Source organism: Monodon monoceros, unplaced genomic scaffold (genome assembly GCF_005190385.1).
Source record: "Monodon monoceros isolate NGI ecotype Baffin Bay Population unplaced genomic scaffold, NGI_Narwhal_1 Super_Scaffold_16, whole genome shotgun sequence".
In the NCBI taxonomy this organism is placed as follows: domain Eukaryota; kingdom Metazoa; phylum Chordata; class Mammalia; order Artiodactyla; family Monodontidae; genus Monodon; species Monodon monoceros.
Window position 1 is genome coordinate 11813846 of NW_021703772.1, and position 13711 is coordinate 11827556.

The following is a 13711-nucleotide window of genomic DNA, read 5'->3' on the forward strand; positions in this document are numbered from 1 at the left end:
TGAATAGAGAGACTGCCCAATTCCCTAAGAGTGCCAATTATTTTATTGCAACACAAAAAGCACATTGGGCACTTTCCCATATGGCTCATTACCACTTTCAAATCCCTGTGGAAAGTCATTTTGTTACAGAAGGTCTAAGCAGCATTTCTACCTTTCTACCCTCAAAAATATTCAGCTCGTTCAAAATCCAAAGTAACCCCAAAGCTCTGAATAGCTATCTATGCAGATACCGGAAATACGACATACATCTATAGAGTTTCAATTGACAGGTAAACGTGCTACGATTTGAGGCAACATTTTCTTGATAGAGAAAAACATCTTTCTTCGTGTATTTCTTTTAAAATACAACCGAGCAGTGCCTTTACAAAATATAAGACTACAACTCTAAACATCTGAATATTATAAAATCTAATTTGGTACTTGTGAGACAAAACATGGGGAGAGAGAAAGGGAAAGTTTTAATGCCTTAAGTCAAAAAGACTAGTGTGGTTAAAGGTTCTATATCATCAGTCATAAATCATCAACAGGACCGAAAATCCCATCAATATCTATTATAATTAGAACACGTCTCCTAGGACCAGAAATTTTCTACAGCTGTTCCACTGGCCCAATCAGATGTTTTTAAATCTTCATAATAAACATGGCTGGAAAAACCTAACAATCAAACACTTAAGATAAAAAAGTTTAAATTATATCCTGCAATGAATACTAGTTTAATATTTTTTTGTAGTTATATACTTTGGCTCCATAATAAAAGAAATTCTGGTTATCATTATTCTATAAACTACTCCATCTGTTCCTTATACACATACCAGAATTTCACAGCAAAAGAGATCAAGAAACACCACCGAGATTAGAAAAATTGGTAACAGCTTTTTAAACATTCATGAGGTTCTCTGACCTATAAAGACTTTTCCAGCTAAGGATGGCCATATTAAGAATAAATCATTACTTGTAAGAGATACATATGCTCTCATAAAAGTTCCCTAGATGACCATTAGTATGGCCACCGGGCCTTATGTAGCTCTGCCTTTGAAGAAATCCAATCACTTCAGCGGAAGAAATATAAATATGGTAATCTTACAGGGAATAAGAAAGAAAGGTGAAAGGGGCTTTTATTTTTGCCTTTAATTCTCTGGCCTATGTGTCTGCTGTGCTTATGCCTCTTTCATATGAAGGAGGCTTTTTGCAGGTTTCCGTTTTTTTTCCTTTTTTTTAAATAAGTTCAAAAAAGATGAAAGAAAAGTCAATACGGGAAACTTCCCTAATTTGTAAGGTTAAATCAGTAGAATGTCCATCTCATATCCCTGTACAATAGAAAAAGCAGCAGCTAGGAATCAGTGACTTGCATTTTTAGTCCTAGTTCTATAACTAACTACCGGTATGACTTTAGCCAAATTACTTAACATTTCTAAACCTCAATTCCCAGCTGTCACACAAGATATGAGGACTAGGTAATCTATGATAGTTCAAGTCATGTCTGTGCACAAGTATGTTATTATTACTCTTTTCATCCAGAGGAACATTCTTGTTTCTTTTGGAGATTTAAAAAATGAACCAGGAGACAAGCTCCTTTTCCTCTAGCAACTCTGAGGTATTAGGAGCCATGTCCTCTGCCTACTGGAGAGAACAAGGTCAACAGGAAGAGAGAAATCACAATGGGAGACAGAACCAAAATGGTCTTCCTGTACAATTCACCTCTTCCTAGTCACATAGGCCGAGAAACCTCTTCTTATACTTAAGTCAGTGTAAACTGGCCTCCATAAAAACAACCAAAAGAACCCAATGCTCTTCCAAATGACTACATCAGCTTTGTTGACAACTAATCATCACACCTCCTCTCCTCGGGTGAGTCCACAGATAGAAGCAGGTGAGCCTGCATTGTCCAGCAACCGTTCCTCTCCTACACCAAGACCACGTTTCTAGGATTTGAAGCATCCAGATCATCATCAGTGAAAGCCTCAGAGTAAAGCCTCTTTGGGCAGCAACAGCATTCATCTCGGTAGTCCCCAAGCCAATCACCTAAGCCTATGGTTTTCGTTCCTGAACCCGTTAGAATCACCTGGGAAGCTTTAAAAAAGAAAGTCAAAGTCCCTGTCTCTATCCCTATTCTAACTTAATTGGCGTGGGTTGAATTCAAGGCATGGACATGTTGTAAAAGCGCCTCAGGTGATTCATACAAACAGCCAGGATGGATAACCATGCTCCGAGCCTTTAGAACTACACCAAAAACATATCTTCACTATAACTCCCACAGTGTCACTCTACTGAATAAATTGTTCAGTGGCACTCCAGTACATTCTGGATAATCCCAGACAGGCTTTTTCATAAAGGACTGAAGAGCCCTTTCCTTTCATGGCTTTCCTTAACTTCTACTTACTCATCAAGACACAGCACCCCACTTCTTCTGGGTAAAACCTCCTTCCTTCCAGGCTGAACCCCGACTGCACTACATTAATATCGCTGAATTGAACTTCTACCTCTGCCAGGAAGGAGTAACTGGGACTGGACTAGCCCTTCTACTTAATCTTAAGTAGAAGACTGGAGAAAATATATGAAACAAATGTTTTTAGACATTGTACAATTGGCAGTTCAAGATTTTGAATCTTGAGAGAAAGGAAATAAAGGAAATGAGCCTGGAGGCACTTTCCAGACGGTGGTGCAGGGAGCGTGAACACAATCAGATGCAGCAGGCTCCCTGAGTTGAGCTGGAATTTGCAGGGCAGAGTACAGCAAAGGAGAAAACTACGTGCATAGCAAAACCTCCAGAAATCTTCATGGGGTCGCCTGGAGATGTTGTTGAATATTAAGCCATGAGTGCAAAATTCCATGAGACCAGGCAAAGGATGCCTGAGAGCTATAAACTGAACAATTCCCAGAGCTCAGGCAGGGCTGGGAGACCTTTGCATTCCAACCAGCCAGAGCAGAGTCCCTGCTGAACAAAGGGCATTCAGGAGAGATCCCACAAAAGTAACATCTCAGCCACAGCACAGAATTAACCCTGGAATAAAAGTTACTTTAGACCCACCCTCAAGAATTAAAGAATAAGCCCCAGAAGGATCAAACTAATCATCAGGAAACTTAACTGTGTGCCAGAACAAAGTCCAGTTTTCTTTAAAAGAAAAGAGACTCTAGCACTCAATACCACAAAATACACAATGTCTAGCATCCAATCAAAACTCACAAGATAAAAAAAAAAAAAAAATTGTGACCAGGAAGAAAATCAGTCTAATGAAGCAGATGCAAAAAATATATAGATAAGACAGAATTAGCAGTCAAGGACTTTAGGATAGCCATTATAACTATGCCCATGATTTAAATAAATAAAAACATGAATTTAATGAGAAATGGAGGATATAAAAGGGAACTAAATGGAACTTCCAGAACTAAAAAAGAGAGTATCTGAGAGGAAAAATTCACTAGATGGGATTGAAAGCAAATTCCACATTGTGGAAGAAAGATCACAGAGCTTGAACACACAGCCACAGACACTATCCAAACTGAAGCCCACACACACCAAACAACATAAACAGAGCCTCAGAGACTTGTGGGACAACATGAAGTAGTCTAACATTGGTGTAGGTGAAAATCAGATGGGAGAGGATATTCTTTAGTTCTTTAGTAAGACAAAAGCTAGAAGAATTGATTGCCTGCACTAGAGGAAATGGTTAAGATAGTTCTTGAGGCAGGAGAAAAATGATACTACCTGGAAATTTGGATCTGCACAGAAGAACCTTCTATTTCTGCAGATCAACTGAATAAGCCCTGGGCCCATCCCTAAGCTATGCATGCAGGGAACAGACACAAGGGAATAAAAGAAGCAAAGACTTGGAAAACTGAACTACCACATAACTTAACTACACCAGTATCAGATCATCTCATGAGTGGTACATGAATGGGATAGGCCCAAATAGTACAGTAAAGGATTTGAAAACTGAGCTGACACTGGAACCCACCACCCACAGAAAGAAAAACAGAATTTGTGCTCTAAACCTAACCAGGTTGACTGCTTGGTCAAACAAACAAAAATCAACATTCTGCAGAGGATTTTGACAGAATCTAAAATCTCACAATAAAGGTCAAAACGTTCAGATAGAAGAGAAATTTACCAGGCATACAAAACCAAAACAATACAGAAGAATGTGACCAATTCTCAGGAGAAAAAGACAATCAGCAGGTGCCAGCCACAAAATAGGACTCAGGATTATTAGACGGATTTTAAAGATATACAATAACTGTGCTCTGTAAGATAAGGTGCACTCCTGAAATGCACAGACAGAGTTTTCATCAGAGACACAGAAACTAAAAAAAGAACCAAATGGAAATTTTAGAACTAAAATTACATTATTAAAAAAAAAGTCACTGGATAGGTTCGCTAGGTTCAATAGCAGAATGGAGATGACAGAGGAAGGAGTCAGTGAACTTGAAGATAAATCAATAAAAGCTATCCAATATGAAGAACAGAGGGAAAAAGATCGAAAGAAATAAATAAGAGCCTGAGGAGCTTGAGGGACATTATTAAAATGTCTAAAATTCATGCCATTAAAGCCTTGAGACGAGCAGCAGATAGGTGGAGAAAAAAAATACTTATAGAAATTGTATCTGAAACCCTTCCAAATTTAGTGAAAGACAAAATACACGATAAAAAATTAGATACAAAACCCAGTAAAGACCCAGAAAATATAAACAAGACTGTAAACCGCCTTAACTTAATTGATATGTGTAGAGTACTACTTTCAACAATGGCAGAACACACATTCTTTTCAAGGGCACATGGTACATTCACCAGGATAGACCATACACTGGGCCAAAAGAAAGCCTCATTAAAGTAAAAGGATTAAACTACACTGAGTGTGTTCCCTAACAACAAGAGAAATAAATTAGAAATTATTAAAAAAGTGATATCCAGAAAATCTGTGGCATATTGAAACAATAAAATACCATTCAGCAGTAAAAAAGAATAACTACTGATACATACAACAACATATATGGAGCATAAAAAAATGAGGTTGAATAACAAAAGCCAGATGCAAAAGAGTACTTAGTAAATGAGTAGATTTATATGAAGTTCAGGCTCAGGCAAATTAATCTATGGTGACAGAAATGAAACCAGAACAGTGCAGGGGGTAGTTACTGGAAGGAGACATTTTAGTAAAAACTCAACAAATGTCATTATTAGCTATCATTGCCTTATTGTGTACCACCCCACTCCACAGTTCACCATTCTACTTTCTATATCCTAGTTAGTCCTTTTCATTTCTACTGTTTCACCTTTTTAAATGTATGGCACCTACATTCTCACTCCTGGTTAAATACTGAGACAGGGACTATAGCTCTTTCTTTCTCTCCCACAGTGGTTAGTCTGACACGTGCACAATGGACCACTTACAAAGTGCTACTGAGTAAACCAGACTGAGGCTAAGAACCTGTACAGGAGAATAAAGCAAAAGCACCGTGCATATAAAGCTACAACTTATAGTCCAAGTACAACCCACTGCCTGTTTTTGTAAATAAGGTCTTATTGGAACACAAATATGCACATTTGCTTATGAATAGTCTATGGTTGCTTTCATGCTACGACACAGGTTGACTAGTTGAGACAGAGACCATATGGTCAACAAAGCCTTTAGAACCTCAAACAGTAGCTATCTGGCCCTTTACAGGAAAGGCTGCTGACCCCAGACTTAAGCTGCAGCAATTCTCGATGGGCAGGACAATAAAGCCACCCACTGCTTCCAGAGCCTACGGCTTCTCTGACACCTATCTGCTGGTATTGATCCAGGATATTGCAGTGCAGCTTCCCCAGGCTGGAATGTAAGAACTTTAGCCTAAAACAGGTCATATGCTTCAACAGGAAGTCCTTTCTACCTATTTACAAAGATATCTAGAAAAAATGCATTCTCCTCTTTAAGTCACATGGTATTAACTATTAGAGGAATGCCTATATTAGCCTCTTAGGGCAAGCATGATTCTTTCTGAATATGTAGGTGGCGTGGACCGTGGAGAACTGTATATCTGAAACTAACTTCTAACACTTAGCCAGCAGAATGGTCTCTTAGGCTGAGAATCAAGGGATCTGGGTCTAGTACGACTCTAACCACGTCTGAGAGACCTCAAACCAATCATACAGTATTTTCACACCAGAGTTCCCTCCTTCCCTAGCCTTCCCTAACAACGTGCCCACATGTGCTCCCCGGGTGGCCCCTCCATCTAGCTTCCATGCATGTTAGAGGCACCAGTATATAATGTGTGAAGTACTCTCCAAAGGCATAAAGTATTATTTTAAAGTAGCTCTACAGTAGCAAACACTATCATTTTAAAATATAAGTTTAAATGTATTAAATGAAACACAGTACTTACCTAAACTATTAAAGTAGTACTGCTGTCCTGGGTAATCAATATTGGAGGGAAAAACGCCTAAATATGAAGGAAACAAACATTTTAATTGCAGGGGTAGGCTTCTCCCGCCACCCCTGCCAGCTTTACTGAGGTGTGACTGACAAATAAAAATTGTACATGTTTAAGTTGGGCAGCGTGATTTTTTTAAAGGTGTACAATGTGATGATTTAATATACATATATGTTATGAAATGATTTCCAGAATCAAGTTCATTAACTCAAGTTCATCACTTTATATACTTACCATTGTGTGGGTATATACGTGAGAACACGTAAGATTATCTTAGTAAATTTCAAGTATGTAATACAGTATTATTAACAATAGTCACCATGCTGTATATTACATCCCCAGAACTTACTCATCTTACAACTTAAAGTTTGTACCCTTTTACCAACAACTCTGCATTTACCACCCCACGCCAATCCCTGGAAACCACTGTTCTACTCTCTGGTTCTGTGAGTTTAACTTTTTTAGATTTCACAAATAAGTGAGATCATACAGTATTTATATTTCTCTATTTCACTTAGCATAATGTCCTTCAGGTTCACCCATTTTGTCAAAAATAACAGGATTTCTTTCTTTTTTATGGCTGATAATATTCCATTATATACATATAAATACCACATTTTCTTTTTCTTTTTTTTCTTTCGGAAGATGTTGGGGGTGGGAGTTTATTAATTAATTAATTAATTTTTGCTGTGTTGGGTCTTTGTTTCTGTGCGAGGGCTTTCTCTAGTTGTGGCAAGAGGGGGCCACTCTCCATTGCGGTGCGCAGGCCTCTCACTATCGCGGCCTCTCTTGCTGTGGAGCACAGGCTCCAGACGCACAGGCTCAGTAGTTGTGGCGCACGGGCCTAGCTGCTCCGCAGCATGTGGGATCCTCCCAGACCAGGGCTCGAACCCATGTCCCCTGCATTAGCAGGCAGATTCTCAACCACTGCGCCACCAGGGAAGCCCAATACCACATTTTCTTCATCCATTAGGTTGTTTCCCTATCTTGGCTATTGTGAATAATGCTGTAATGAACATGGGGGTGCAGATATCTCTTCGAGATACTGATTTCATTTTCTTTGGATATACACACAGAAGTGGGATTGCTGGACCATATGGTAGTTCTTTTTATTTCTTGAGGAACTTCCATGCTGTTTTCCATAGTGGCTGCACCAATTTACATTCCCACCAACATCCTCAACAATACATGTTATCTCTTGTCTTTTTGATAATAGCTATCTTAACATTTCCTGATTGCCATCTATATTATAAAGCTATAGTAAACAAAACAGTATGGTAGTAGCATAAAAACAGACACATTTGATAGAACACAACAGCCATAAGGCTGTAACTATTAACCTTTCCAACAATTAAGAGATTCTTTGTAACAAAGCTCAAAGCCATTATAAATGATTTCTAAACAATTGTTAAAATAAGCTCTCTTTTGTTTGGGGTTAGCCCTACAGGGAACAGAATGTGGTGGGGACAATGAAACCCTAACTTATACTCTCTGAAGTTCCTTAAGGTTCCTAACGACATAAGATGGACTTTGCCTTCCAAGGGACCAAGCTTGGTCTTTGAAAGCTCTGACAAGTAGAGATGCTCTGGCTATTGAGAGAAGCTGCCCCACAACAAAGATGCTAGGTGAGCCACGTTCTTACCCCTCCTAAGGGACTTTCCCGTTTCTTATCCCTAATAAAGCAGTAGGACAGACGACTCAGTACTGCTGAAGGAAAGGAGAGAGGGAGGAGTGACAGGGGACACCTTCAGTGTGATGCTCCTCTCCCAGGAGTTATCAGACAGCAGCCTTCATGTACTTGATTATTTTCCACAGGGCTCCCATGTCACCTCAATTCTCAGATCACTCTAGATCTTTCTCCGACTTCACCGGAAAAAACGGCGGACAGATTGCAGGCCATTTGTAAATAGCACTGAATGTTTCAACTTTTAATTTAATTTTCTACTGTATTACACTGAAAATAGAATGATATAAAAGTAAGTCTCCTTAGAAAATAGACAAGGTTTTAAGAAGGAAACTAAGAGTTTAAATGTTATAATTGTGGGGGAAAATCCTCTTTAAAACCAAAATACTTGCCTAAATTTCATAATATGTCTGTAGAAAGCTTTACTAACCACTTAATCCTCAGACACACAAAGAAAAAGGAAACAAAACATTAGACTCCCGAGAATCATTTCTTTTCCTTTGTCAGCACTGAGAGCATCTGGGCAAAAAAGCTCATTACTAGATTTCCATAATTAAGTTGTATCAAAAATATAATAAAACTGGACATTTTCAATAAAGGAAGCTCCTGCTGCCTCTTCCAAGCACACACACTAGAAACACAGTAATAGGCAAACACAGGAAAATAAAAATCTGCGTAGATGCAACACAATCTGTAAAAATCACCAGAAAGTGAATACAACCAGCTAATAAAAGCAACAGCACAGTGCTTGGAAAGCTTTCTAATATCATGAATATCATATGGTTCTCAAGAATACCAGTCACTGGCACAAACTGTGAAAATAAATTATTTATGGCTCAAGAAAAGGTAAAATAGTCTCAGAAGATTTCCCATGAATAAAAGATGAAATACTGGGGACTTCCCTGGTGGCGCAGTGGTTAAGAATCCGCCTGCAATGCAGGGGACATGGGTTCGAGCCCTGGTCCGGGAAGATCCCACATGTTGCGAAGCAACTAAGCCTATTCACCACAACTACTGAGCCTGCGCTCTAGAGCCCGCGAGCCACAACTACTGAGCCTCCACGCCACAACTACTGAAGCCCACGTGCCACAACTACTGAGCCTGCACTCTAGAGAGTCCACGTGCCACAACTGCCGAGCCCGCACGCCTAGAGCCTGTGCTCCAAAACAAGAGAAGCCACCGCGATGAGAAGCCCGCGCACCACAACGAAGAGTAGCCCCTGCTCTCTGCAACTAGAGTAAGCCTGTGTGCAGCAACGAAGAGCCAACATAGCAAAAAATAAATAAATTTATTTATTAAAAAAAAAAAGATGAAATATTGGACTCACATGGTCTATAGAACAAGTGTTTGCAAAATATCAATAGTTTCCTTCTAAGTCAAGACCAGTATAGCATTTTCAATTAAGAGATCCAAAAAATTCATAGGTTTCTAAATAAAGTATTTTCATTGAGCATCAATTAGATGAAAAAAAAATTTTAATTAAAAAGCAGAAGCCACACTTCAAGCAATAACAGACTTGGTTTGGCCATGCATGAATATATGTCTCACCCGCCAAGGACCTAGTGGTCATTCTGAATTCTTTAAAATACTGGCCTTGCACTTCAGTACAGATTTGTCTTTCTTTTTTTAACTTTTCCTTGTACTTTGAATTCATGGAATATTACAGAAGAAAGCATATTTTAAACCCGCTTTAAGTCTCCAAATTTCAAGAAAACCATGGTTTTTGGTGAGTAGCAATAATGCTGTGGGTATAAGTGTGCAATGCTATTTGTCCCCTAAGAAAGCCTCAGGTTTAAAATTGGGGTTTGCAGCCTCTTCTTCGGAGCAGTGTGAGGACCAGCACCAGCTGGTTTACCTCTTGGTTTAAAAAGAGCCTATTAGGGAGCTCCTAAGCTGAACCACAGGGAACTGTTCCCGTTAAATGAAGATTCCCGTTAAAATGAAGATGAACTTCCAACCTGTCAGGCCAGGAGTGTTCTGCTCTGTACCTGAGCACGTCTCCATGATCCTCTTCAGAGGTCCGCAGGTGTACATTAGTCCAACAAGGATCCCGGCCAGATGCCCGGCGAAGGAAGTCCTAGGGGAGAAGGAAAGCCTTCGTGAGTGTTTGCTCTGCTGCGGACTAGCAACCGTCTTCTCATCGGCCCAGGGCGCGTCAATTAGTCACAGTCTGCAGGCTCTCTTCCACATCACGTGTTTCATGCTGAGCAGCATTTAACTTAGTCCCAAGAACAACATTTCCTATCTTACCAAAACAAAGTACAATGAATAACAACAATGACATGTTTAAAAGGCAATATCCCTCCTTCACCGAGAAAAGTGGGCTGGCTCCTTCAGAGTAGCAGAAGCATTTTGTTAAGATAACCCATTACACTTCTTCCAGTTTTTCCTCTGTAGCTCTTATCACAAAACATAAATGAAACGCATTTTCTCTGAATTAAATCTTGAATTAGCTAGCCACTGTGAGGGATGGGAGCTATCTGTGTTCACCACAGAGCAGACCGCTACGTTTTTACCCACCCCTGAGTAGTGAGGTGGAGAGCAAGAGAAACTCGGCAGAAGAGATGTCCACACTGGGCCCCCCTAGCCCCGCTACAAATATGCATCTTTCAGTCGCTCAGCCAAGAAAACCCAAAAATGTAAACTTCAAGCGTGAAAGATGAGATAGAGCATTAAATTGGTTCCACTCTTCTTAAAATAGCATCTAAGATTGGCAATCATTTCTAAATATAAATACAAGGCAAGCCTCAGCTAAGTATATGCTGAATGAGTAAAAGAGTAAATGAAAGAAGATCACCCAATGGGGCTCTCTGCCTCCCCCCAGCTCTTCCTCTCAATGCAGCCCATACCCTGCCATCAGTTACTCTCCCAGAACTGAGGTGAGGTCATGTATGTCACTGCCATGCTGTGGGGATCGCCGTCTTCTCCGTTGACAGGATGCTCTAGCCTGCAGTCAAGGCCTCCCAACGCCTGGCCCTGCCCACCTCCTCCTTCCACCCTCACCTGCTAAACCCATTCCCACAGACCCCCCCCCCCCCCCCCCCCCCCCCCCCCCCCCCAACCCCTTCCCCCCCGCCCCCCCCCCCCCCAAGTGCTCACTGGTGACCACAAGGCTAGGAGGAACAGCGCGCCTCTCGTAAAGAATCACGTCCCAGTGGAAGAGTTGCTCTTTCCTTCTGCTGCCTGGCAACTGAAAGTTACCAAGGAGCCGGATGTGAACTCCAAGGGAACAGTGACTTCTGTGGTTTTCACATATGTATGTCATACACCTAGGACTGTGCCTGGCACAGGACAGACACTCAAATATGTGTTGAATGCATGATTCCAGTGACCCAGGATGGTTTAACCAAGAGCACCAGGAGGCAAGTTAAAACCGCTGCATCTTCAATCTCAGAGCGCTGGCTGTGCCATGGCAGTGACCGAACCGTGGTGCTGACATTGTCACCCACGCAAAACCTAGAATCAAATCCAATACACCTTGTGACCACGGCCACAGAGGACAGGGGAAAGAGGCCCTAAATGCCACAAGCAAGGCAGCCACAAGTGACTGTCATTAGCTCAGAGCCAGGGAAAGACTTGCTGGTTCTCAGGAAAGGAAAAGGCAAGGGAACACGTCAGAGAAAAAGACTAAAGGAAGCTTTCTGTAGACAGGACGGCACTGCCTCTTGTTCCCAACAGCCAAGTCGACCACACTATTGCCCAAACAAGGTCCTGCGTACGTCTACACACACCGAAAGTCATGCCATCTGTGCGTGCGTGCACATACACACACACACACACACACACAATTATCCCTCAGGACAGCTATTATTTTCATCAAATATATCTACCTCATAGTATGTTTAACCTGATAATAAAAACATGGGATCAGATACTCAGTTTTCCCATTTTCAGGGAAGAATAGTATCAACTGTGCTTTCCTTTAGCTTTTCCAAAAAAACCCAAAATTGTACTTATTTTATTCTATTTTTAGGCTAAATACACTCTCCAACTAGTTCTAGGAATGGCAAAGAAAGTGGTAGTTTGAGGGAAACAAAGAAGAGGCCAGAATCAGTTTTTTAAAAACAGTAACCTCAATTTAACTGAAAAGAATAAAATACATCAATATTTTGGAAACTTATTAAGCCAATCTTTATGGTGAATCATTAGATATAAAATGACAAGGAAGAAAAGTTTCAATTTTAAATCCCAACCTATTAAACAGTCAACCTTGAAACTCATTTACAAGTTAGAGTCTAATATAGTTAAATGAATTTTTTCTCTCTCTAAGTGGGTTTGTAGAAGTCTGAGTTATAACCTAATTGCAAATAACTAGGAAAGGGAGGCTGGCAGACCAGAGACCACACAGCATTATCTGCCAACATTCAGCATTTTCCACAAAAGTCCCAACTCGACACTCTTGCTGTCCTTATCATTTTCTTCAAGCTCTATACTAGTGTGCTTCTTTTAAAATAAAAAACAAGAAGAAGTAATGAGCTTATTCAGTCAAAACTGAGAACCTCTCAACATTACACACAGAAAGGGGAGGATACCGTCAATGAAAAAGGAATCATATGCTTGTTTCAAGACGTATGTTAACTTGCTCCATGCCGTAGGTAACCATGTGACCAACTACCTCTCTTGGCCCTCTAAGAGATACCCATGTCCTGAGAGAGGAAACAGACCTGCAGACAGAAAATGGAGCTGGGAACCACCTTCTCCCCAGCAGGATGGGGCACCCCAGTCCTAGGATTAGGGCACTTTATCCCCACCCCCAGGGGGTGCTGTGAGGCCACAAGGAGGCCCTGGGCTTCGGGGGAAGACGACACATCTGGGTGCTGATCAGTGGCTGGGAACTACCTTCAAATGTAACAGCTTTAGAAACAGACTGTGTTATGATCATAATTATACATGCTAAACACGTTTCAACATTTGTGGTGTCTGAGCATGCCCGTGGCTCCACAGAAGCCCTCCTGGAAGGCATACACTCCCCTCTGTTCTTAGTTATACCTACAGGCTGACACCCCAAGGGGCAGGCTGGGAAAACCCTGCTCTTAGGAACAGCTTATTCTTGACCTAAGCAGGTCTTAGGCTGGGACTGAGGATTTGGTGATGACCTGCCTCCTCACATCCTAATTTAAGGTAAGTCCTCAGGAACAGAACCACCATATTCAATGCTACATCCATGATCACACCTGGTACAGTAAATGGCCTGACACTAACACTCAGTAAACAACTACTGAATGAGTGGAGAAGTGGAATTAAAATAACACATAAAATGCACATATCTAATGTACATTACAACTGTATTATAAAAACACAAGTCACACCGGTCACCAGTTAATAGCTGTTTTTGTACCAAATTTCACTGGGAGAGCTAATGATTGAACACAACACCTCCTCCCCTCCCTCCCCTGTGCACGCTTGGACAAGGTATTACACAAAACATGTGCTCGATTAACAGAACAACAGCACTAAGCCTATTATTATAGCTTAAAATCGATCACTGAGAAGCTTCACTTCTTCTGATAGCTCAGTAGTGACTCTTGAGAAAATCATAACAGCTATAATCAAACACTGACTGTGATGGTGCGAAGAGGTCACAAGAGCCCGATACACTGTTGCTGTGTGTGGTTACTC

The 13711-nt window shown here is 40.9% G+C and overlaps 1 protein-coding gene across 5 annotated transcripts in view; it reads right to left on the reverse strand.

Annotated features, from left to right (window-relative positions):
• The window catches only part of RHBDD1 (rhomboid domain containing 1), a 114256-nt gene that overhangs the window by 52455 nt on the left and 48090 nt on the right, over positions 1-13711 (reverse strand). For all 5 annotated transcript variants that reach the window (XM_029224707.1, XM_029224706.1, XM_029224708.1 and 2 more), the window contains 2 exons: positions 10081-10169; positions 6361-6417 (listed from right to left, as the gene is read on the reverse strand). In XM_029224707.1, the coding sequence (XP_029080540.1) occupies positions 6361-6417; positions 10081-10169 (146 nt within the window). The remainder of the gene's footprint in view (positions 1-6360; positions 6418-10080; positions 10170-13711) is intronic.